The sequence below is a fragment of the Peromyscus eremicus genome, chromosome 4 (genome assembly GCF_949786415.1).
Source record: "Peromyscus eremicus chromosome 4, PerEre_H2_v1, whole genome shotgun sequence".
NCBI lineage: Eukaryota > Metazoa > Chordata > Mammalia > Rodentia > Cricetidae > Peromyscus > Peromyscus eremicus.
In genome coordinates this window covers 3,010,539-3,036,712 of record NC_081419.1, presented here as the reverse complement: position 1 = coordinate 3,036,712, position 26,174 = coordinate 3,010,539, and the positions used below count along the sequence as shown (strand labels likewise).

Below are 26,174 nucleotides of genomic sequence, written 5' to 3'. Positions count from 1 at the left end.
CAGAGAGATGTGCTGGTGGAGGGCCACGGGCCACTGCAGGACAGCAGCAGCAGCAGCAGACAGCCTGGGGAGCACGGGGAAACTGGGGTGGTCTGCAGGGCGACACACTTCTCTGCAGGGCCTGCCTGCTCTCTGGGCAATACATGCCTCCTGCTGGCTCCAGCATCCCATCTAACAACTTGTGTGTGTATATGCTTGAGACAAGGTCTCACTATGCAACTCAGGCTGACCTCAATCTTGTGACCCCTCTGCCTGTCTCCACAGTGCAGTGTGCACCACCATGAACAGATCTTGAACACTTTTTGTTACCTAAACCCCTGCAGAAAGTTCTCTATGAAATGCCTACGCTGGTTTTGCTTTCCTGATTGATAGAAGTGCCCCCCTTTCACCTTGTCCTGAGAGGGACAGTGGGAGCTGTGCCCAGCTGTTCAGATTCTTCCAAGACTGACAGCTGAGCTTCTACAGAGAACACAGGTGTGCCAGCAGATACAGCCACCAGCAGTCCACCCAGAAGAGGTGATGCACAGCAGGAGGTCCAGTCTGCGGAAGAGGAGATCCAGTCACTGCACACCAGGGGCACTGGAAGAGAGCAGAGCGACACCCGTCAGGAAAGGACAGCTTGCTCATTTTTCTGGGCATAGACTGTTCTCTGCAACTGCAGGGCCAGGGGCTGCTCCGGTTCAATGGGACCAACAGTGGACATGTTCCAAGACAATGGTACAGAGGGATTCAATCAGTCACACTTCTCACAGTCACATGAGCGGGTCCCTGCAAGTGGCACACGGGCAAGTGAAACCCGGTGCAGACTGACTTCGTCAACCTTAACCAGACTTTGGGGAGTCTAATGCCAGGCGGTTCACTGTCAGTATATTTAAAACACAGCACAATTTGGGAAAAGGCTTCCAGGCAACAATCAGTCCAATTCCATGTGCACAACAAAGCTTAAGGTGTGACTACATAGAGACTCTTCTACCGAGTACATGTGACCATGAGGGTGGGTTCCATGGCTGAAAGTCCTAGAATCTATTGTGGTCTCTGTCCCATAGCATAGAGGTCAGCAGGCCATAAAGTACGTGTGACATCTCCCTAAGGATGGGTAAGGGTCTAGGGAGGGAAGAGTCTGGAAGAATCATTCTGGGGAGTTAGGGTGAGGTCTGCCTCCACAGACAGCAAAAAGGTCACCAGGTCATTAACAACCACTCTTGGGCTGGAGAGATAGCTCAGAGGTTAGAAGCACTGGCTGCCCTTCCAGAGGTCCTGAGTTCAATTCCCAGCAACCATATGTTTGCTCACAACCATCTGTAATGGGATCTGGTGTCCTCTTCTGGCATGCAGGCGTACATGCACACAGAACACTGTACACATAATAAATAAATTTTTAAAAATCTACTCTTAGTTTTCTGGATGGAATGTGAGTATTTGATTTTATCTCTTCCATTGAGAAGACAGCCCTGCATGATTAACATTCTGGTTCTCTTAGTGCTTCTCTGTGAGTACAAGGACCTCTGTGCCTACCTCCCAGATTTTAATGTGAATACCAGCACTTCCCCCCCACCCCCTAAGCTGAGGATTGAACCCAGAACATTGTGCTTACTAGACAAGCACTCTACCACTGAGCTAAATCCTCAACCCCGAATACCAGCACCTTTAAAGATGTGCATGTGTGTTCAGACCACACATGTATGTGCATATGGAGGTCAGAGGACAATCACTGGTGTTAGTCCTCAGCTGTGCTGTCCACCTCATTTTTTTAGGTATGATCTCTTACTGGGCCCCGTGACTTGCTGATTAGACTAAGCTGGCCACCTAGTCCTTGAGATCCTCCTGTTCCCATAGTCCAAGCGTAGGTGACAGGCATATGCCACCATGCCTGGGCTCAGCTTTTTATGTGAGTGCTGGGGATCCAACACAGGGTCTCATACTTGTGAACTTGTGAGTAAGCACTCCACTGGCCAAGTCTTCTTCTCAATGTGGTTTTTTTTAAGTGATTTATTATTTTTTAATTTTATGTACACTGGTGTTTTGCCTGCATGAAGGTCTGCATGTATGTGAGGGTGTCGGATCCCCTGGAACAGGAGTTACAGACAGTTGTGAGCTGCTGTGTGGGTGCCAGGAATTGAACACCAGTTCTCGGGAAGAGCAGCCATCTCTTCTCTCCAGCCCCTCCCCAATGTGTTTTAATGCTCATCCATCCATCATACTATTTTGGCCACCCTCTGCCCCCTCGAGACAGGGTTTCTCTGTGTAGCCCTGGCTGTCCTGGAACTCATTCTGTAGACCAGGCTGGCCTTGAACTCAGAGATCCGCCTGCCTCTACCTCCTGAGTGCTGGAATCAAAAGTGTGTGCCACCACACCTGGCTCACCCCATTTTTAACAGATATCAGGACTAAAGATCTTCCTGCCTGGTCAGATCTGGACCCCACCCTACCCCTAAGGCAGTGTCAGTGGTTCCTCCTGGGAGTTCTTTAGGGAATGGGGTGATCCTTGAAAGTGACTGTGGGATCCCCTTGTTCTCTTTTGCTTCCTGGCTATGAGGCAAATGACTTTCCTGTCACGTTAACCACAATGCGCTGCTGCCTTCACAGGCCCAGAGTAACAGCACCAATGGGGCCTGGACTGCATAAGCATCAGCAGACTAAAGGAACAGGACAAGAACTGCGCTTACCCGGGCTCCTCTGAGCCCTCCCCGTCACTGTCGTCATCGCAATAGAAGATGTCTTTGAATAGGAAGTCTTGTTTGGGAGCTGAGGGCGTCTGGATCTGGCTGCTGTTCTTCCGCATCTTCTTGTCTAACTTTTCCTTCAGCAAAGGCAGACTGGTCTCATACAAGTAGTCAATGATCTCTGCAGAAGAAGTCATTTTGGAATTATTTGTACAAGGCTCCAATTAAGGTTGAAGGACATAGGACCTTAACAATAATGCCCAGCACCCATTACCACATGTAAGATCCAATTTATTATTATTATTTTTTATTTTATTTTATTTTTTTGGTTTTTTGAGACAGGGTTTCTCTGTGTAGCTTTGGAGCCTGTCCTGGAACTCACTCTGTAGCCCAGGCTGGCCTCGAACTCCCAGAGATCCTCCTGCCTCTGCCTCCGAGTGCTGGGATTAAAGGAATGTGCCACCACTGCTCAGCTTAAGATCCAATTTAGATACAGTCTCTTATGCAGCTTTGAAACAATCCTATGAGGCAGACATTATTCTATCCTTATTGATTTTTTTGGCACAGGGCACTTCTCTCTGGTGTACATATGTGTACATGTCTCTGTGAGTACATGTGTACAGATATACACACAAGTGCACATAGGTGCGGTGGCCAGAGGTTGATGTCAAGCGCTTCCTCAATTCTCTCTACCTCATTTCTTGATACAGGGTCTCACTGAACCTGTAGCTTTGTAGCTTTGTAGCTTTGTAGCTTTGTAGCTTTGGCTAGAGTGGCCCTCCAGGGAGCTCTAGGAGCCTCTTGTCTTTGTCTCCAGAACTGGGACTCTAGGTGTGCACTGCCACTGCCTAGCTTCACCTGTGCTTGCTGGTGGTCCAAACCCAGGTGCACAAACAGCTGCAAAGCAAACACCTCACTGAGACAATCCCCCAACTCCCTCTCGTCGGTCTTTCTAAGGAGGAAACAGACTGAAGGCATTAAGAAAGTGGCTGAAGTCATGGACTCAACAAGGAGGTGCGCTGCGCAGTCATGTCTGCAGAGTGCACGGCAGTGTTTTAGAATACTCTTCAGGACAGTGGCCCTGCCCTGTGGCTCCAGGCACAATACTGCTGAGAGGCGGCAGAGCACACTGTCCTTCGAGCTGGTCAGAGCTCCTGGACTCAGCCTGAAGGGAAGGGAGGAGACTCAGGGACCTACCTTTTTTGTTTGAGACGGGGTCTCATGTGGCCCATGTAACCTTGCTGTGTAGCAGAGGCTGGCCTCTAACTCACAGATTCCCTTGCCTCTGCTTCCCTATTGCTGGGATCACCACACCCGGACACCACCATACTCTTAACTAGACAAAGATTTGTAATACTGACCTGGAAAAGTCTTTTTCTGCCAAAAAGGAACACAGGCAGCTTTCAGCTTATAAAATTTTGCCTGAACAAAAGGTGGAGGGACATCCCTTTAGAAAGGAAAGGTGGGAAAAAAAAAGTCAGTGCAAATGCCATCAGTTCTTTTTGTGACAGGGTTTCATGTATCCCACACAGGCCTGGAACGCACTAGACAGTCAAGGCCGACCCCCGATCCTCCTGCCTTCCCTGTTCACGCGGTGCGAAGGACAGAGCCCAGGGCTATGAGCAGTTAGGCAGCACCAGACCAGCCGAGCTGCACCCTCAGCCCCTCTCCTATCACCGGGCCCACTACCACAGGGGGTTGTTCTGCATATAACTAGTGCCATACACATTGAGAGTTGATTCTATGGAATGTACTTCTAGAAACAGAATTACTGATTTCCAAATGGAAATACTCAAAGGGACTTTTCAAATGCTGAAGGATACCAAGGCTATAAAGCAGATATAATTTACTAAAAAAAAGACAATAATCAGAGGAGGTGGACAAAGAAGTTTAGTTAAGCTGGCCAGACACAGCCAGTTTCTGAAGAGAGTGGTGGGTATATAGAGGTCCATTTGTTCTTTTATCTGTGTAAACCGATAAAAGTTTAAGAACTACTAGGCATTGTTGATAAAGCAGCGCTTAGGAAAAGACCTTATTAGAAAAGAAGAATTCTCAAGAAGCTGAAAAATAAACTCAGAAGAACAGCAAAGAGAAGAGGTGGAGGAAGGAAGGTCATCTCAAGGTCAAGGCCAGCCTGAGCTATAAGGTAAGACTAGGTGAGAGACAGATTCAGAGAGAGAGAGAGGGAGAGAGAGAGAGAGAGAAAGAGAGAGAGAGAGAGAGAGAGAGAGAGAGAGAGAGAGAGAGAGAGAGAGAGAGAGGTGGATGGGTGGATGGATGGATAGACGGATGGATGGATGGATGGATGGATGGATGGATGGATGGATGGACAGCAAGCAAAGCAGGGGAAGGAGGAACAACTGTAAGGGCCGACACAGTCAAAGCTGGGTCTTTGAAAGGCGGTCTCTGGTGACCCTTCAGGTGGAGAGAGAAAAGTGCACTATCAACATGAGCTCTGATGGTAGGCCATGGTCCAGATCCAGCAGGCCTCTTGCACAAAGCTCTTGGGAAGGGACCCGGATGCTTGCTTCCTGTGGGCAGGAGGCTACTCACAGCTTCTTTTCATGCCTCCCTTCCTCTGGACAATGTAATCTATTTTCTATTAAAAAATAAAAACAAAGTCGCATTTCCTGGGAACCTGGGTATGGACCTGGTCAGAACCCATCCACCTGGCCAGTATTTAATTAAAGCTTGCTTCAAAATTGGCTTAAAAAAAAAAAATAAAATAAAACAAAGCCAAACCGTGCTGGCTAGTTTCTATCAACTTGACACGAACCAGAAATACTTAGGGAGAGACAACCTCCACTGAGAAACACCCCCACCAGATCGGCCTGTGTGCAAGCCTGTGGAGCAGTCTCTTGAATGTGGGAGAACCTTGCCCACTGTGGGTGGGGTCAACCCAGGGCTGATGGCTCTGGGTGCTACAAGAAAGCAGGCTGAGAAAGCATGGGAAGCAAGCCGTGTTCCTGGACTCTGCACCAGTTCCTGCTCTGATTCCCTCAGTGGCTGCAGGTGAGAATTACCAGGGAATGTGTAAAACTGGACAACTGACCCCACTGTTCCACTGCTTCACGATGTGGCTGGCACTGCTAGCCCTAAAAAACTCTCCAGTTCTTGGAGTTGAAGGCAGGAAGATGGTGAGTTTGAGGCCAATCTGGCTACACAGCAAGATCCTGCCACAGAACACAGCAGAAGTAAAGCAGCGTGAAGCACAAGGCTCAGAGGTGAGCTGGAGGTCCAAGTCTCAAGTCTTCCTCTGTCACTGTCCATCTTAGCCTCTGAGACAGTCTGGAGCTCGGGGATCCACCCTCCCAGCACTGGGGTTACAGATGCCAACACTGTGTCCAGCTGTGACATGTGGTGAGGCTGGCCTCAGATCCTTGTGCTCCAGTGGCAAGCACTTTATGACTGCGCTATCTCTCCACCCACCTCTCTGCACTCATACATGAGTCCACACACAACATGAATTTTAGGCCTTCGAAAATGTGACAGGCAGTCATGTATTAAAGTCGTCTCTTGGTGTCTGCCACAAAGCCTGATAATCCGAGGCTGGTCTCCACACGAGTCTTCAGATCACCATGTGTGCACCATACACACGCACTCAGACACATGCACACACAATAAAGAAAAATCATTTTAAAAGCTTTCTACCACTGAATAAGCTTAATGTTCAGTAAACAGTCTTACCCTATGGCACTAGCAAGATCTTCCCAATCTATTTCATTAGCATCATTCACATTTAGTTCATACAACCTGTAAGAAAACATAAAAATCTCAAGTAAAATCCACCTCCACAGACTCACAGACTACCAAGAGCTGAAAGGCCAAGGGCTTCCATCTTATTCCAGTCCCCCAGGCCAAGGTCAGTCCACGGTCAGAGAGCAGACTATGAAGATGAGCTGAAAAGCATCTTTCCATTCAATATAGCCACTCAGGAACAGTACACTGTACTCAAGCCTCCTACTTAAGACACTGTTAGCATCATATATGTGTACTACTCATGCACAGTAACCCTCAGCGCCACGGTATGGGTGCGGCATCAGCCCCATTCTACAGACAAGTAAATGGAGCTTAGGGACTGGCCACCGACTCACTGACTCAATTTGTCATGACTACCAAGTGGTGAGATCTAGAACCCCAGTTCTGCCTGACCTGAGATGTCTCCTCAGATCTGCTAACCTGTCTCTCCCGCAGTTGAAGGGTACAGCCAGCCAGTGTAACACAGGAAACATGGCAGAGTACTGGGACAAAGAAGCCGGACAGGATGGTCACAACCACGGCCTCTGATGCTCTTGTTGCTACTCCAACATAAGCCTATATCTGCCAGACTCACAGGTGTCATAGAGATCCTCATGCCTCCACTTCCCTTGGGATACTGTGGGGAGGACTCTGCACAGACGAGGGACTCAGGACAAAACCAATCAACAGCTGCACCAACAGTGTCACTGCGGTGTAGGGGCTGTCTTTCCCATCACCAATCCCAGTGGACGGGAACAGACACCCATAGGGACAGCTCTGTGACTAAACTCACAATCTGAACTGAGTACACAGTATGGCCACCATGTACTGTCCCTCACACTTCCACACTGGGAAACAGGTAACTTCTCTTTATCAGCCTCATTCACAACTGGTCAACAGAGACTCAGAAAGGCAGGCCACACACCCACTGTAACACACTTGGAAGGTGGGTCTAGGCAACAGCATCGTCTCTGGATTAACAATTAGTGGTTCACACAGCACCCATCCCTAGTTCGGTACCTTTTAATAAGGGTGATTTTGGCCTGCAGAGCTTTGACCCCACGATACACGAACCCACCATGGGTCATCCTTTTGGTGAGAATCTCTGTCCTGTTAGGAAGAGGGAGAATGTAGTTGACTTTTAGTTTAAAAAGTAGTACATAGTTCCTACATTTTTAGTGTAGAGCGCAAAAAGCCTTGTGCAGATAAGCACTGGAGAAGTCAGGGAAGTTAGACACAGCTCACCTCTTCAGCTGCTCTTCCTGGAATGCCAGGGATGATGTCCTTTTACAACCTGGAGAGCCTTTGCTCTCTGAAGAGACAGGCTCTGCCCTTATCTCCCAGAATTTATGTTTTTACTTATCCCAGACCTCTCCCCCTAAATCTTGAGCATTGCTGTAAGACCATAAAACCCACTCTTAGGAGTGAGGTCACTTGTGATTTACAACAGCCTACGTGACTTCTGTGTTATCTTAGGGCCAGGCCAATCCCGACATCCACAGGCATCATGTTTACCACAGTCAAACTCCCCAGACTCCAAATCTTGGCCACTCTCTCTGAGTCAACAGGACCCATTCTTGTAAAAGAAGCCAGATGGACTTTGTAAGAAATCTCAGTGTAAACATGTTTAAAATGTCGTGCCCTTAGGACTGAGTTACTTGTTATCTGAATACTTTTTCAAAAGCTGTTCTGTGCTTAAATATGGCTAAAGTAAAATGATCTAGAGTCTGGGCCAGACTCTAGAAGTGCCAGTTACAGTAAAACTGGGCTGAGCCGAGTTTCACTCTTGTCTCGTCGTGGACCGTTTTTTTCCTGCCTACTGTAAAACCTGCAGGGGAATCACCGCATTTTTAGCACATAAACTGCTCTCATTCACTCGGCAGAAATAAGTAAATGGACAGATGGTCATGACTGTTTAATGTGGACAATGGGGATGAGAGGGTCTATTTTGTGATATAAAATCTGTGTAGGGAAACTTTTTTCAAATCGATAAATGACAATTTTTGGTTTTATGCATATAGGTTGATGAAAAACCCTTCTATGAAAGTGGAACATCCTATAAACCGTCTATGTAAACGTTTACCGTTCTGTAAAAGTAGAACGTTTCAATTGAGAAGCACAGTATCTTATGAATGTTTTCTCAATGTGGCAGCACGCTGGCGTAACTGCGGCACAAGGGAGTCCACGTCAAGTGTCCACTCTACACGTCAGGGCTGGACTAGGGGCCCTCACCACCTTCACATTTCCTCTTCAGTTCCTGAGCCGACTCACTGGCTCTCCTTTGTGATATCGTATTAGTGGAAATAAGACTGTTTTAGATTATTTAATTAATCCACAATTAATCGTGGATTAATCAGAACATTCCAGACTGTTGGTGTTGCAGGAAGTGAAGCTTTTACCGCAGGGACCTGAGCAGAGGGCACCTGTGCTGTAAGCCTTTGCACCAGGAGGGAGACTGGGGAGCTCCTGTGAGTTCAGACAGACGGGGTCTGTGGAGTTAGTGGGCCTGCTGTGGGTGTACGGTCTGCTAGTAACAGAGCCAACATACACCCTGGAACTGATTCTTCCCATAGAGTAGACGACTTCCTTTGGGAAGACGTAAGCCTATAATCTGGAACTGCTAAGCGTATCCATCAGGAGGATCTAGGGGGCTGACCCTGGCTTGATTTCTCTGCTCTGGGAAATTTTGTGAGTGTGTGCCGCATACGTGGAGGCCAGACGCTACCATTGGCTGTACTCTGCTACTGCTCTTACCTTACTCTTGGACACAGGGGACCTGAACGTGGGTTCTAATGCTTTGCCCACTGGGCCATCTCTCGAGAGTCCCATAAAGGAAATGTTTGTTTGTTTTTTTGTTTTTCGAGACAGGGTTTCTCTGTGCAGCTTTGCGCCTTTCCTGGAACTCACTTGGTAGCCCAGGCTGGCCTCGAACTCACAGAGATCCGCCTGTGTCTGCCTCCCGAGTGCTGGGACTAAAGGCGTGTACCACCACTGCCCGGTGAAAGGAAATGTTTGAAAGAAAAGGAATAAGCCTAATTACAGGTGCTGAAGTATACTACTCAAATGCCTTTTTTTTTCTTCTTCTTCTTCTTCTTGAGACAGGGTTTCTCTGTATAACAGCCCTGGTTGTCTGTCCTGGAACTCACTCTGTAGACCAGGCTGGCCTCGAACTCACAGAGCTCTGCCTGCCTCGGCCTCCTGAATTCTGGGATTAAAGGCGTGCGCCACCACCGCCCAGCTGCAAATGCTCTTTGTGGTTGTTTGTAAGTAGGTGGCTATTGGGGCTGGACAGATGGCTCATTGGTTAAGAACACTGGCTGCTCTTCCAGAGGACCTGGGTTCAATTCCCAGCACCCACATGGTGGCTCACAACTCTTCCGAACTTTAGTTTCAGGAGATACAACACCCTCTTCTGACCTCAGAGGGTACCAAGCATGCATGTGGTACACAGACATATATGTAGGCAAAACACGCAAACATGTAAAACACAAATAACTATACGAACAAACAACAGTCAGCTTTCTTGTTCCCATTACTAGCCTCTGAACACCTAATGCTAAACGTAGTGAGAACTGATGTGCTGACTCCAGGTGCCTGAAGCCGGTGGTGGAGGAAAGGGCTGTCTGTGACCAGAGAGAGCACCGGCAGTTAGAACACACAACAGGATTGCTCTCAAAGGGCACGATGCAGCAGCAGCAGCCTAACAGATCACTTCTTCCATGAGCATGCTTTCCCTCACTTCCCTTCTTCCCCTCTCTCATCCTTTTCTTTCGGTTTTTGAGACTGTCCTGCTACATAGCTGGGTGGCTTTGAACTTTTAAACCCCTGCCTTCAGCCTCTGGGATGACAGGCTTGTACTGCCAAGTATAGCCAAGTATAACACACACATAGCTGATCCACACTGCTCTTTCCAACCACTAGTTATAGATGAAACACACTGTTCGATTTCATTTCAAGTTACGACCTGCCCCGGGGTTGAGGCTATTTTTCTATTCACATTAAACACACTTTATACATCTGAAGCAGCACAGCCCTTAGTCACCCCCTCCCAACACTGATATATCACTCTCCACCTGAGGCTCAGAACCTACTCTCCTCTGTACCCTAAAATGTAAGAGTAGAAAGGGTCCCACTTCCTCCATACTCTATACATTCCCAACATTACCTGTGCTCTGGAGTTTCTTTCCCCGAGCAGAGAAGTCTGTTAAACACACACTGGGCTGGGGAACTTAGCTCAGTGGTGGAGCACTTACGTAGCATGCATTTGGTCCTGGGTCTAAACCCTAGAACAAAACCAAAACAAAGCACCCAAATACCCCAAGTTGAAAGGTACTGAAAGGCCAGTGTAATTCAGGAGTCTGCTTTTTGTTTTGAGACAGGGTTTCTCTGGGTAGCAGGAGTCTACTTTTTGTAAAGCACTCCTGTGGATCTTCCTCATGTGGAAGGGAGAGTCCCCACGTGCCTTGGACACAGCGTGGGTCCAGCCCAGGAGGAATCACCACTCCAGGGCTTGGGGAAGCGACAGCAGGCGGAGGGAAACAAACTGTCTACGGTCGTCAGGAACCTAAGTGAGAGCATGATGGTGACGTGACGGCGCTGCAGAGGAGCAGCCGCTGGCCTAGAACTCAGCACAAGCAAGGCCAAGCTACACTGCCACAGGGTGACATCCCCGGGCATCATCTCTATCATTTGTTTCAGTGTTGCGGACACGTAACCTCCAGGGATACACAGTACAATATGGGGTATGGAGAGTACTTCCTTAAAGCTGTTTTAATTTAAAAAAATGTTCTTCCTACCTAATAAAGACAGAAAGTCAAGAGTCAAAGTCCATCTACTCAGGCTGGCCCCAAACATGAGATCCTCCTGCCTCAACCTCCTGAGTACTGGATTCACAGGTGCACACCACCCGAAGCCTGTCTTTAAGTTCTGTGGGAGGAAGAAATGACCCCTGCCCAGAAGCTGCTCCACTCCTGCATGCTGTCCATCGAGGCACACTCAGGTATTGACTGAAGCTGGTGCAGCAGGCCGGAGGTCTCGAAAGTGTGTGTTGTGCAGAGCCAGTGTGTGGGCGCACCTCCCCCGCCAGACAGATGAGACGCCGACGGAAACACAGGGAAGCCTCACACTTACCACTTACTTTTGCACTGCATCCAGTTTCTGGTCTCCACTCTGGCCTCCACTTCCACCCAGGATATGCCCTTGTACAGTTTCTCCCGGACGATTGACAGGCGACCCTCGGGATCTTCCTGGAGTCTAGAGTCCAGTTCTCTTAACTCCTCGGGAGACATTTTCTTTAGGATCACATCCTCCACAGCCTTGATTAGTCTCTGGGTTTCTGTCTTACTCCAAGCACCGTGGTTTCTATCTGCAGACATAAAGAAATGGCCTTGCAGTTGCTCATCTATTTGTTTTTAAGCACATTAAAAAGCAGATGATAGCTGGGTTAGGAGGATCTCTGTGAGTTTGAGGCCAGCCTGGTATACAGAGCGAGTTCCATGACAGCTGGGTTGTTACTTACACATCAAGAAACCCTGTCTCAAAAAAACACACGCACGCACACACACTTAATAGAAGATGATAAATCAGGCCCTTTCCAGAAAACCATGGGCTCAATCAAACCAACCTAAAATAGTTGACAAGTTATTTTATTTTGTCTTTTGGAGACAGGGTTTCTCCGTGTAGCCCTGGCTGTCCTGGAACTCGCTCTGTAGACCAGGCTGGCCTCAAACTCACAGTTCAGCCTGCCTCTGTCTCTTTAAGTACTGGGATTAATAGGGTATATCACTCTACCTAGTTTAAGCTCCAACATTCTGGAGCAAAATCTCCCTCCCAGAGGCTCCTTCCTGGCCAGCTTCTGGAGTATCAGCATAAGCAAATGGATTCATGCTACACGGAGGCACGGTCAGTAGGCCCAGGGAGTAAAAGCAGCTATTCACTGCACACGAAGAAGTCAAACGAACTAACAGAGAGAGCATGTACTAAGAATGGGCTCACAGAGACCTCTGCACACTGGCTCAGTCATCGGCTTATTTCACAGTAAGACAGGCCACTTACGACCACCAATCTGAGAGTACTTCAGAGCGACAGAGAGACTGCTTCGGGCCACCATGGCCCCGATCTTTTTCCAGTCATTTCCATGGAGGGAATGGTACGCCTTCAGCTTCTTAGTATCTTCTTCATTGTACCTGATAGAAGAGAGGGTACCTCATGGCGCTACTCCAGAAAAGCGGCAGGCAGACAGGAAGCCATAACCCTAATACCAATGGCTGGAGCCCCTCGCTGCCTGTCATAGCATTTCACCGATGATCATGCCCTTAGTCACAGCTAGCCAGAGCCAGAGGGTTGGATCAATCTCTCAGTGGCCAGAGAAAGCCAGCTGAACCTTTTCCTAGCCCACAGCCTCGGTGCTGGCTTGGACATGGCTCTCTCCACCCACTGGCCAGGCCCCCTGGACGGGACCCTGCAGGGAGCTGCACTGGCCAGCTGGCTGAGTCCCACTCTCTGAGCATCTTCTCCTACACTGCTGTAGGCCTGTCGTTAGCTGTCTCTGGACCCCTGCATCACACTACTTCCTCTAGACCAGTGCTGACTGCTGTCAACCAAAACATCATGGAAGCCACTCAGCCACACTTCACTCCCCCACAAAGAAGAATTCATTTCACTTAATATTAGTAAGATTAACATGAGAACAAGCTTCCTTTGAGCTGGGCATGTGACTCCCTTATTCAGCACGTGTGGCAAGCCCAAGGCCCAGGATCCACCTAAGTGCATGGCACAACACTTCTAGGAGTCAGTGTCGGAGGGCATTCACGACTTCTATTCTAACCCAGCACAGCATCTGCTCTCACCATATATGGCAATACGGTTGATTCCACGTGGCTGGTGGCCCTACAGGAGATGGCACAGCTGGGAGGCAAGGCCCATGAGGAAGGGGCCTTGTCAGATTGTTCTCTCTGGGCTTAACATAAATATGTGCCTGCATTCATTCCATTAAACATCTAAGTAGTATAAGCTATTATAAACTTTGAGATTAAACACCATAAATACTTAAGCAATGAAATAGCAATTTTCATAACCTTAGATTTTCAAATCTTTTTTGGTCTTGTTTGGTTTTTTTTGAGACAGAATTTCTCTGTATAACAGACTTGGCTTTCTGAGAACTCACGTTGTAGACCAGGATGGCCTTGAACTCACAGAGATCCATTCCCCTCTGTCTCCGGAGTGCTGGGGTTAAAGGTGTGTGCTACCATGCCCGGCAGATTTCTAAATCTTAACCCAGGGTGGGGGTGGAGAAATCGGTGGTTTATGTCATTACTATGGCCAGACAAAGGTCTGGTGGAGTAGTGACAACCTTTGACCTGGAATTTCTCTAGCATAATCGTGTTCCAGTGTCTACAGAAAATGCACCACAAACAGGGACTATGAGGAACAGACACAGATGTCTCAGTAGTAAAAGGACAGGCTCACAACCAAAAGGACAAGAACTGTGGGTTAAGGCTGGACAGACAGCTCAGTGGCTAAGAGTACTTACTATTCTTTTGTTTTTTGAGACAAGGTCTCTCTATGTAGTCCTGGCTGTCCTAGAACTTGCTATGTAGACCAGGATGACCTCGAACTGCTTCCTCCTCTCCTGCTCCTGCCTCTGCTTCCCAAGTGCTGGGATTAAAGGCGTGCACCATCACACCTGGCTACACTTACTGCTTTTGCAGAGATCCCAGGTTCAGATCCCAGCATCCACACGGTGGCTCAAGGCAGTCTGAAACCCCAGTTCTAGGCAATCAGACACCTCCTCTGACCCCTGCACGTTCCTGCATGTATGTGGTGTGCACACATACATACAAATACATTTTTTTTTAGATTAAAAAATTGTGGGTGAGAGTATGCTCCAGTGGGCAATGGGAGTGGGAGAGAGGGAGGAGCAGGGCTGACCCAGCAGGTACAATGATGGCCACGTCAGAATGAGTGACTCAGGTCAGATTCCTCACTCACTTAAAAAGCACGCACACAAAACAAATTTAAAATGTAATTCAAAAGTAATTTAGAACGTTGGACACAAATGAAAGCTGGGGGACTTTATTTGAGAAGGAGAAAAGAGAGTGTGAACCATGTCAAGCATTCTGCGTGCACCACAGAACTGCACCGTGTGATCTAACCTGCATCTTCAAACATCTACAGAAAACCCAACTGAATGTGCCAAGACAGAAGAGGACGCTGTGGTGAGAGAAGCCCCAGCACTTGGAGATAACTATGCAAGAGGCAGGAGATGCCCAGTGCTGACGCCCAGGTAAAAGAAAAAGAGACACTGGGTACAGACCATTCCCCAGGGCTTACTAAAGGAGGAATGAGATGAATCGTAAAGGCCTATATCTAACCAATCTCTGGCTAAGTTTCAATGCAGCGATCTTTGTGATCTTCATCTCTCACCATGGCTGTGGATATTTTGTTTGTTGACATCAGGATCAATTCTGGCCCAAGCAGTGAGACTTTCTTACCTGCCTTTGTAATTATTCACATCAAACATCTTCTTTGCTCGATAGTACACAGGCTTCCAGGGCCGAGCGATGCCTTTCCCTACAGATAGTTAGAAGACAGAGTCAGAGAGGCGGCAGGTGGCCAATGTGAGACATGGTCACAGATGCCAAAGTAACCCCACGGAGCCCTTTGTGACACAATTAACTTATGTGCAGCAGTATGCAGAGGCTGAGACTTCACACGCCTGTACTGTCAGAGCAGACACACAGTTAACATTGCCTTTAGGTGTGGTGCACACTGGGTTCGAGGGTCCACTCAAGACCCTCGCTAGATGGCCATTTCAGCAAGATTTTAGGGGAGCACTAGTGAGAAACAGACCTCTCCCCAGCCAAGCCTTCCCTGTCTCCCACTCTCCAGGGGCCATCACCTTGCTTCCCTAGAAACGCATGTGAAATTACAGTCTTCAAATTCAAAAAGGTTATTTCACGAGGGACCTGATGTCACTTAATGATTTTTTTTTTTAATTTATTTTTTTCCAGACACGGTGGTGCATGCCTTTAATCCCAGCACTGGGGAGGCAGAGGGTGGTGAATCTCTGAGTTTGAGGTCAGCCGGGTCTACAGAGTGAGTTCCAGGACAGCCAGGGCTACACAGAGAAACCTTTTCTTGAAAAGATGAAAAAAAAAAAAAAAAAAAAAAAAGACAATATTCTAAACTGATTGGTTGAGAATTTCATACAATGTATTTTGATCATACTCACCCCCAACCCCTTTCCCTACGTCCTCCAAGACTTGCTGCCTCCTCTCTACTCTCCCAACTTTGTGTCTTTGTTTTTAACAACTCTGTGTCCAACCTGTACTGTCCATAAGCTTCTGGGGTCTTTCTTGGAGGCCTTACTGACCTCCTAACTTTCTCAGCAGTACCCACCATCAGGGATCCAGCTCAAAGCACTTATGATGCAGACTATGATGCATGGAAGGATGATAGACGGGACAAGAAACTAAATCATAATTACTGCCAAGCAGACAAGATAGAAGATGATTCACTTTTTCACAAAATCCATAGAAGCAGGACTCTTGAGAGACATGGGTAAATTGCAAATCCCACAGGATTCAAAATAAGTGTTTGTCACCACAGCGGGCTGAGGGTGCTTGAGTCCACTGCTCTACTTACCAATGTGCAGTCTGAATGCATGCTTTCGTTTTAAGTTGGTGATCAGAGACTTTTCCTCTGGATATCTGTCTGTGTACAGCAGCTTGTCTGCACTCTCAATTCCAGTTAGGGACAGGAATTCTTGCACATTTTTCTCTATTTGTTCATTTTCTTTAGCAGAAAATTTGCCAAATCTAATAGCAACACCTAGGGTTGAGGGGAGGGAGAGAAAGTATGTACTGTCAATGACGAATAAGAGCAAACCCACCACATTCACTTCTTTTCTATGGTGAGGTGTGGTGGTGTTGGTGGTGTGGTGTGGTAGTGGTGGTGGTGATAGTGGCAGTGGTGGTGTGGTGTGGTGTGTGTGTGTGTGTGTGTGTGTGTGTGTGTGTGTGTAGACATGTGTGTAGACTACAGGTCACCCTCAGTATTTTTTTTTTTTTTTTTGGTTTTTCAAGACAGGGTTTCTCTGTGTAGCTTTGTGTCTTTCCTGGATCTCGCTCTGTAGCCCAGGCTGGCCTTGAACTCACAGAGATCCGCCTGGCTCTGCCTCCCGAGGGCTGGGATTAAAGGTGTGAGCCACCGCGTCCAGCCACCCTCAGCTCTTGATCCTCAGATTTACCTTTTTTCAGTGATAGGTTCTCCTGCTGACCAAGCAGGCAGAGCTGGCCGGCCAGCAAGCCCCCAGGAGCTTTGCCCCTCCCTCCCCAGTTAGGGTTCCAAGCACAGGCCACCATGGTCAGCTTTTTGACCCTGATTCTGGGAACTGAACTCAGGGCCTCATGTTTGTGCAAAAAGCACTTTATTGACTGAGCCTCTCCCGGGCCCAGAATACCAGGGGCAGCAGGACAAGCCTGCGGAAGCAGCCCACTGGGATCTTTGGCACCGAGTAGCTCCCCATCCTCAATTCTAGTATACACCATAGCTCTCCCCAAGTCTTCCTAGACATCCTCTTCCACAGCGACTTGCTTGCTTCCTCAATCAAGTTTAAAAGTTATATTAAAAGCAACAGACATTCATTAAAAATCCAGCCAATATTGAAGAAGAATCTAAAAGAAGCCCACCCCACCTCCATGCCATTGAACTCCTTGAAAGTGGTATTCACAAGGGCTAGCAGGAGCCTGCTGAACAAACACAAGTCAGGGCCAGGGCTGACAAGACATAAGACAGTTTACACTGAACTCCTGGTCCTCATCCAGTCACTAAGGATCAACTGTGTAAATAGTCCATTGTTCTTTCTTTTTGCAGAGCTGGGGACTCCAAGAGTTTATTTGTCTGGTTTTAGATGTTTTGTTTTGTTGTGGCAGGGTCTCATGTAGCTCAGGCAAGCCTCAAACTCCCTATGTAGCTACGAATGGGCTTGAACTTCTGATTCTCCTGCTTTCACCTGAGTGTTGGGATTACAGACATGCACCAGCATACTCAATTTACGTGGGTGGTGGGAATCAAACCTAGTACTGGGTGCATGCTAGGCAAGCACTCTACCAACTGAGCCATATCCTCAGACCTGGTTTTAAGTTTATTATACATACATACATACATACATACAACAAAATTAAATAAATAACCCAGTACTTTAGATGTGGAGCCAGGCATGGTGATTCACATTTGTTCATTGCAGCACTTGGGAAGCTGAGACAGGAGGATTGAGTTTGAACTCAGCCTAGCCTACCTCATGATCCTACCTCATGATTCAAGACAGAATACAGTAAAGGGGGCCCCAACACTGCTCTGTAACTGTGTCCACATGAGGTACTTGGGTTGTGTGTGTGCCAGGAGCCATCCCGGGCAGTGGATGGGTCCTGCAGAGGATGTAAGGAGTCGGCAGGAGAAGGAAGTGAGCCAGGCCATGGTGGTCGGGAGAATCTTGCAGCCTGACTGACTAGCAGTCAGAGTGGTTTTTTTATTTATACAGAATTTAGTTAGCAGGGATACATTTATGATGTTCCAAAACAAAGATCATATCATTTTTGTTTTTGGACATGTGTTTCACTTCCTTTTGCTCATCTTTTAATCATCATTAATAAACTATGACAGAACAGAGTTATCATTTCCAATCATTTCCCCTCAAGTTTTGACATCATTAATAAACAGAGTTATCATTATTACTCATTAACCCCATAACCCAATTTTTGAGAATCTAGAGGCATATGGCAGCCTGTGCTCAGGCTGGTTGTTTTGGTTGCTTCAAGGACATTAGACCAAAACAAAATCTTCAACCACCCTGGGCATTTTGCCATGTCCCAAGCAGTGTATTATTAACTCTTAGTGGTCAGAGTGCCCAGGAAAAATCCTCAGGCCAAATTGCTGCAGTTATTATTCAAATTCTGGCATAATACAATCAATGTTCACATTTATATCTTTATAGAATTGGTCTATATGTCTAATCCTGGCATTCTGTTGTTCCTTGGCCATATGACATTATAGTGGCTCTACAAGAGCTAACTTCTAAGAGAGGGAGGTCCTAACATTTCGTACTTTTATCATCTTCCCACTCCATACTTTACTTATCAATATGTCTCTATGTAGGGCAGAGTTGTATGCCACGTAATTGTCTGAGTGTACAGTGGGAAGAGCCTTGCAATCTGAACTGTGGACAACTCTAGCTCACCGAATCTTGTTGACCTTTTTGAATTTACTTTGGTTTTTTTTTTTTTGGTTTTTCGAGACAGGGTTTCTCTGGGTAGCTTTGCGCCTTTTCCTGGAACTCACTTGGTAGCCCAGGCTGGCCTTGAACTCACAGAGATCCGCCTGGCTCTGCCTCCCGAGTGCTGAGATTAAAGGCTTGTGCCACCACCGCCCGGCTTGTTTTGAATATCTTGTTCCAGTGTAAGTACAGGGACAGCTGTTTCAAGAATGTCTCATAGCCTCATGAAGAGACCTCTGGCTTCTTCTTGTGTCACAACCTCCAAGGCGTAAGGAAGACCTTCAAATAGATAAGGATATCTCCCTAAAAGTGTGTGTGGGGGGGATAGTATGTTCAGGACTTACCTGGGTAAGCTTAGAAGCAGCATTCCTGGGAGAAGGCATAAATGATTCATAAGGGATTTTCCATCAACCCAACATCCCCAAATTGTACAAATATTAAAAGTGCCCCAAGTATGCAACAGGTGGAGATGAAAACCAAAGGTGGCATGGCAGCCATCATGCGGCTCAGCTCTGCCAGGTCTGTGTCAAGCTGCTGTGTTGGCTTTGTGACTTCTGCCATTCCATTCAGACATGGCTGTGCCATGTGAGTCTGACCCTTTGTTCCTACTCTCCAACTGCCTTGGCTCCCAAAGTCAGAAGCTCCTCACTCAATGTATACTGCACACTTGTGGGAAAGAGTCCTATGTCACACACTATCATGCAATGAAGAAACATTTTAAAAGGCCACTTTTAACATTCCTCAGTGAGCAACTGCTCAGTAACTAATGTTCAGTTGTGACACACAGGCTCAGATCTATAGCGCCCCCCCCCCCCCCATGCACGCAATAGGGTTTCTCTATATAACAGCCCTGGCTGTCCTGGAACTCACTGTAAAGCAGGCTGGCCTCGAACCCACTGAGATCCACCTGCCTCTGCCTCTTGAGTGCTGGGATTAAAGACATGCACCACCACTGCCCAGCAACTTCTTAGATCTTCCTTTTTTTTCAAGAATTAACAAGTTTATTTGTGTCACAAGCACCTACAGCTAGCTTCTCCCCCATCCATGATTCTAAGGCTTTTAAGGCCCCGTGCAGTTAGTTAGATGGAAATGCTGGATCTTAAGAGGGCCCTCCACCTCTAGTGCTACTACACATATCTCATTTCAGTCTTGAAGGAACAGTTCAAGCTAACACAATGTGGTCTGTAATTTAGGATGTAATTTAGGATCTAAATTAAAATTAATTTAGATCACATCTGTACCTGTCCTGATCAGTCATGTGACCAAAAGGTAGGCCTTATTCTTCCTGGCTCCTGGATCTCAATGGGCCACGGCTGGGCACTGGGCATCAAGTCCACACCATGAGCAGAGCTTTGTCACCGGCTTTCCTAAACCAGTCAACCACCGGGAAGGGCAGTCCCACCTCCAGCTTCAGGGACTGTTAGGCTACTAATCATTCAGATGTTCACAGGTCAGAACACTGAGCGTAGACATAGCCTCTCTCCTCTCTGCCACCTACTGACGCACATGTAACACGGCAGCCACACATGCAACGCCCCTAGGGGCAGGATCTTAGATCTTCTTAAAGGATGCTTCTCCTGGGCCCAGAAATCCAAGTCACTCACAAAAGCAGCTGCCGCCTGCTCTGCACATTGGAAAGCTTACCTTGTGCCTTAAATTCCTTGAAGCGCCCCAGGTCGTCCCGGTACATGCGTCTGATTGTGGTGGCTGCCCTTTCCTGTATATCAGGGATGAACTCTTGGAGCTGTCTCACTGCAGAGCCCAAATCCACATCCGACTCTTCAGAATCCCTCCCGTCTTCAGACATACATCTTGTTTCAGAATTGCTGGCTGATTCCAAATTGCTTTCTTCTTCATGGGTAGATTCTAACCTAAGGGGAAACTGAGTTACCAGCAGTCATCTCTTCAGCTAACACCTTTTCAGCTCTTCCTGAATGCTAGTCTAGAAAAGTACTGAAGTTAGACTACACCTTGGAGTCATTCAGTCCCTAACTTTCAAACTCTTTATGCAACCTGATGACATTAGATGGGTACATGTGGACAGAAGGTAACTCCATTCCACCAGTTAGTATTTGTTTATGTGCTATTTCTCACCCTTGGTTCTAAGAAGTAAATCTCTCTTTTATCTCTACTGAGAACCAGATACTTCTCCCTGCCAAAGAATTGAGTTATAGAATACAATGGCTCCTAAGCAGCTAACTCAGTGTTCAGGGTTTACCCAGCTGTAGCTGTTCCTGATGCACAGGCTAGGGGCCTCATTTCTTCCTTAGTTTTTTATGTATCCATCCCAGTTGCTTTCACCAGTTCTTCACCAAATGCCAGACTCTGTTTTTTTTTAAATATTTATTTATTTATTTATTATGTACAGTATTCTGTCTACATGTATGCTTACAGACCAGAAGAGGGCACCGGATCGAATTATGGATGGTTGTGAGCTACCATGTGGTTGCTGGGAACTGAACTCTGGAAGAGCAGACAGTGCTCTTAACCACTGAGCCATCTCTCCAGCCCTCTGTCTGTTCTTAATATGTTCAGGCATATCAGTGTATCTGTCGGACTGGGAACTAAACCATCTTGTCTACCTGTTAGCAAGTTAGTGACTTTCATAGGGCCTGTGGTCCAAGGAAAGCTAGAGCTACAGCCCTGCATATTCCTGCCTCATGATCAGTGTTCTGACAATGTCTCCAGTAAGACAGTACACAGGACAATGTGAAGGACCCATACCTGTTATCATTACCATCCCATGTGGTGTTTAACAACACTCCCATTTAACACTCATATGAAACTTCTAAGTCAGACTACTAAACAAACATAAAAAGTTAGTGGGTGAATGGGAAGAGAAAATCTGTCCCAAGTCTAGGATCTACAAGTGGGGAAAAATCTCCCTATATCAGTTCTTTACACAGTATACCTGCATAGCACCAGATAAGTAACCGTAGCTACGTTCCTTGCGTGAGATCCAATGCGAGAGATTGAAGCTTTTGCTGCTCGCAGAATCCTCAGTGTAATCTTACGTCCACACACACTCCCAGGCAATCTACATGGCTGGTAAGTCTTAAAATGGCTCAAACTTACAGCATCAGGTAGGATAGATCTCAGTGAAAATCTAACTTAACTACCTTCTTTTGCACATGAAGATATGAGCTGTCTGCTGAGATGGTTCAATTAAATGTGCATATTATTATGGTTTCTGTCATTTCGAATGCACACGCAAGACACACCCCATTCCCAGCTCACCCCTGCATCTCCTCTGCATGCTTCTCGCTGGAACAAGCCTGGGTTTCTGGCTTCCTTGGTCTGCAGTCCACATCCTCTTCCCTCAAAGCACCAGTGCCTTCTAATGAATCCACAGAGGCATTCTCAGCATTGCTGTCAAGCAGCGCAACATTGTCACTAGAGGTGGCCATAGCAGCAGATGCATCATCCTTCCTTTTCTTAGACTTTTTCCTGGTACTGTGGGGTCCTCTGACCCTCTCACTTTTTTCAGTCCCAACCTCTCCTCCAGGGTGTGCGTTATCAAGACTCTCGGGCGTGGCCCCCAATTCCTGGTTCCCGAACACTTTTTCCTTAGACGTTTTTTTATGAGACACTGCTAGTTCTGTGCTTTTGCTTTCTAGATCCACAGAAGACAAGGATTCTGAGTGGGGCAGGGTGATGCTCTCAGGCTGGTTTCCCTGTACAGCATCCCAGGATGCAGCTTTCTTTGGATGCTTTTGATTCTTTTTGCTCCGAACGTCACTGTGCAGCTCTTGACGGTCATGATTTTGGGACCCAACAATGGGCAGCTCCTCTGCTTTGTCCACTTTTGCTAACTTCTGGCTCACATCTACATAAACAATATCCACATCTTTTCTAGAACTCTCGAGCAGGTTCTCCATGTTTTCTTTATTTACAAGGATGATCCCTGTTTCCACATCCACCTCCCAAACACTACTTCTCTTTTTCTTTTTATGGGTAGAAGTGGTCTTTTTGGCTTTATGGAAGGTTTCTGAATTTTTCAGAAGGGAAGAAGTAAGTTGCTGGGACTCCTTCCTCCTCTTCCCCAGCTTGGACAACTGAGAATGCTCATTCTCCAAGCTCTCAGGGGCTGGTGTCTGGGACTCTTTCCTCCTCTTCCCCAGCTTGGACACCCAAGGTTGCTCACTCTCCAAGCTCTCAGGGGCTGGTGTCTGGGACTCCTTCCTCTTCTTCTTCTTGGTTATATGAGGATGCTCACTCTCCAAGCTCTCAGGGGCTGGTGTCTGGGACTCCTTCCTTCTCTTCTTCCTCTTGGCTAGGTGAGGATGCTCATTCTCCAAGCTCTCAGGGGCTGGTGTCTGGGACTCCCTCCTCCTCTTCTTCCTCTTGGCTAGGTGAGGATGCTCATTCTCCAAGCTCTCAGGGGCTGGTGTCTGGGACTCCCTCCTCCTCTTCTTCCTCTTGGCTAGGTGAGGATGCTCATTCTCCAAGCTCTCAGGGGCTGGTGTCTGGGACTCCTTCCTCCTCTTCTTCCTCTTGGCTAGGTGAGGATGCTCATTCTCCAAGCTCTCAGGGGCTGGTATCTGGGGTCTTTCCTCAGACACAGAAGATTGTTTCTTTTTCTTGCAAAAAACTGCAGTGTGGATTTTAAATCTGCTTGAGTCTCCTTCCATCCTATTCTTTTAGAAAAAACGTGACAACAATGGTTTATTTTGGCATTTTAAACGTAAGTCTGGGGGCAGGGGTGACAGCATAGTCCAACAAAACTGTATGACAAATGACAAGTCTGCCGTCATGAGTATAAATTTTCTATTATTCAAAATATACAGGAAGCTCACTGTGACTCACATTGCCTTGTCCCATTGCCCTTATGATACACATTCTCGAACACACACACACACACACACACACACACACACACACACACACACCTCCTCCCAGTTCACAGGAAATAACATTGCCCTGCACACCCTAGACCACATGCCACTCACAGAACTCATCTTCTGTGATATGTACTTGCTGTGGTCCTCCCAACATGTCTGAGTCCTTCCTGGCTCTTCCTGGGATCTCTGCTGCTTCCCAGTTTCCTGGGTGCTGTTGCTGCTCCCTGGCCTGCCTGTGAGCTTGGCTAGAAGACTGCTTTGCTTTGAGATAGGTCTTGCTATGTTGCCCAGGCTGCCTCCCCCACTTGCTGGAGTCCACCCATTTCAGTCTCTTCTGTCCAGGACTACAGGCGTGCATCACAATACCTGGCTGGAAGGTGACTTCTTTACGAAAGCCTCCTCTTATATCAAGTTGGTACTGACCAGGAAGCTTCCTCTCTGCTGGCTAGCTCTCATAGTACCAGCAGTGCTATGTGGTTTCTGGGTGGAAAAATCACAACATTACCCAGTCGTGAGCCCTGTGAACTACAATGAGTGGCAGAGGAAGTTGTGCCTATGGGTGCAGCGGTGGCACGGATGTTTTGAGGGTAGCCAACTGCTGTCTAAGTGGTTTTAAGGCCTGCTCCAACAGGCTTGCTTCTGCAAATCTGGCCAAGAGCCCATGGTTAGAGAGCTCAAAGGCTCCAGGGTGACTCTACTACTATTTTTTGTTTTCCTTTTAGTTTTTGGAGAAAGGGTTTCTCTCTGTAGACCAGGCTGGACTCGAACTCACAGAGATCCGCCTGCCTCTGCCTCCCGGAGAGGCGGATCTCTGTGAGTTTGAGGCCAGCCTGGTCTACAGAGTGAGTTCCAGGACAGGCACCAAAACTACACAGAGAAACCCTGTCTTGAAACGCCCCCCCCCCAAAAAAAGACGTACATATACACAATGGAGTACTACTCAGCAGAGAAAAACAGTGATAGCATGAAATCTGCAGACAAATAGATGGAACTAGAAAATATCATCCTGAGTGAGGTTACCCAAACCCAGAAGGACAAACATGGTATGTACTCACTCATAAGTGGATTCTAGATATAAAACAAAGAACAATCAGACTGCAACCCACAGAACCAGGGAGGCTACATAGCAGGAGGGACCCTAGGATGACTGTGGCTTATAATACGTTTTGGGGGGCTGGAGAGATGGCTCAGTGGTTAAGAGCACCGACTGCTCTTCCAGAGGTCCTGAGTTCAATTCCCAGCAACCACATGGTGGCTCACAACCATCCGTAATGAGATCTGGTGCCCTCTTCTGGCCTGCAGGGACACATGCAGGCAGAATACTGTATACATAATAAATAAAATAATTAAAAAAAAAAAAACGTTTTGGTTTTACTCAATTACTGGGCAAGCCTCAATGAAACATTTCACTATTAAGATAAGAATTTATACTGTATCAAGCTGATAATAGAAAAATAAATAAATAAATTTAATAAAAAAAATTTAGGCGTGCGCCACCCCCACCCCCCAAAAAAAGGGTGTGTACCTAGTGTGCTAAATGGACACAGTATCAAACTGCCTCTACATTTGTACCTCTCTACCCATAGATTAATGCAGCTCTCGGACCTCATCAGAGAAATTTTTTGTGTTGTGGACAGCAGTTAATGCAGAAACCTACAACTAGTCAAAGTACAGATAATAAAGCCAGGCAAGGTGGCACATGCCTTCAATCCCAGCACTCGGGAGGTAGAAGCTGATGGGTCTCTGTGAGTTCGAGGCCAGCCTGGTCTACAGAGTGAGTTCAAAGCCAGCCAGGACTACACAGAGAAACATTCCTTCGAAAAACAAAAACAAACAACAACAACAAAAAGAGTACAGAGAGTAAGTGTTAGCGGAGTAATGGGACATCTACATCCCTTGCCCACGCTCCAAGGCTCTGTGGCCATCTCAGAAGAAGGGGAAAGATCATGCGAGTCTAGGCTGGGGAGAACTGGAGCATTTGTCTTCTGGGCATGACAGGACCGCTGCACTGCTAACTCAAGGCAGCTGTATGTAGCTGCCTGCACAAAATCAAGCCAGTGAACATTCAAACGCAGAGGGCAGGGGTTAATGAGCTCCCACTCCTACTTGAGGTGATACAGATTTCCGGGAAGGGAGAGGGGGGTTTTCTCTGAGGGTGTGGTCCCTGGTAAACTGGCATGGCTCCAGTGGATGGCCCACACCAGAGTGTATGGTAGCACAAACCTGACTGGAAGGGTAATTTTCAAAAAGGAAACAAAAGAGGACAGGAAATCGGGAGAGAGGGACGGGGTAGATCTAAGAGCTGGGCAAGTAGTGGGGATGAAATGATCAAACTCAATTTCTCAAAGAATTACAAAATTCTCCCAGAAGTACTATATTTAAGGCCAGGAGCTGGTGGTACATGCCTTTAATCCCAGCACTGGAGGCAGAGGCAGGCCTGGTCTACAGAGCAAGTGAGTTCAGGAAAGTCAGGGCTGTTACCCAGAGAAATCTTGCCTTGAAAACAAAACAAAACAAAAACAGTATTATGTTAAAAAAGGAGAGTTCCCTTTTCTCATTCTTTTACAGCAATCTGTGCTTCTTCTGAAGCACTTGTAATTTTGTTTTTCGAGACAGGGTTTCTCTGTAGCTTTGGAGCCTGTCCTGGACTAGCTCTGT

At 47.2% G+C, this 26,174-nt stretch overlaps 1 protein-coding gene and 1 non-coding gene across 3 annotated transcripts in view; both read right to left on the bottom strand.

Annotated features, from left to right (window-relative positions):
• Window positions 1-548: 548 nt before the first annotated feature.
• The window catches only part of Ttf1 (transcription termination factor 1), a 28,502-nt gene continuing 2,876 nt past the window's right edge, over window positions 549-26,174 (bottom strand). Inside the window, exons 2-12 of one of the 2 annotated variants that reach the window (XM_059259921.1) lie at window positions 21,913-23,312; window positions 20,320-20,546; window positions 16,047-16,232; window positions 14,894-14,972; window positions 12,456-12,586; window positions 11,532-11,766; window positions 7,422-7,511; window positions 6,351-6,416; window positions 4,025-4,110; window positions 2,667-2,844; window positions 549-579 (exon numbers count right to left, since the gene is read on the bottom strand). In XM_059259921.1, the coding sequence (XP_059115904.1) occupies window positions 561-579; window positions 2,667-2,844; window positions 4,025-4,110; window positions 6,351-6,416; window positions 7,422-7,511; window positions 11,532-11,766; window positions 12,456-12,586; window positions 14,894-14,972; window positions 16,047-16,232; window positions 20,320-20,546; window positions 21,913-23,312 (2,697 nt within the window). In that variant the 3' untranslated portion in view covers window positions 549-560. Of the gene's footprint in view, window positions 580-2,666; window positions 2,845-4,024; window positions 4,111-6,350; window positions 6,417-7,421; window positions 7,512-11,531; window positions 11,767-12,455; window positions 12,587-14,893; window positions 14,973-16,046; window positions 16,233-20,319; window positions 20,547-21,912; window positions 23,313-26,174 lie in introns of those variants that run through there. The other variant, XR_009378678.1, reaches the window with a different exon arrangement.
• On the bottom strand, window positions 20,092-20,223 carry LOC131910162 (small nucleolar RNA SNORA17). The gene has a single exon (XR_009379023.1). It is a non-coding gene; the product is annotated as a small nucleolar RNA SNORA17 (small nucleolar RNA).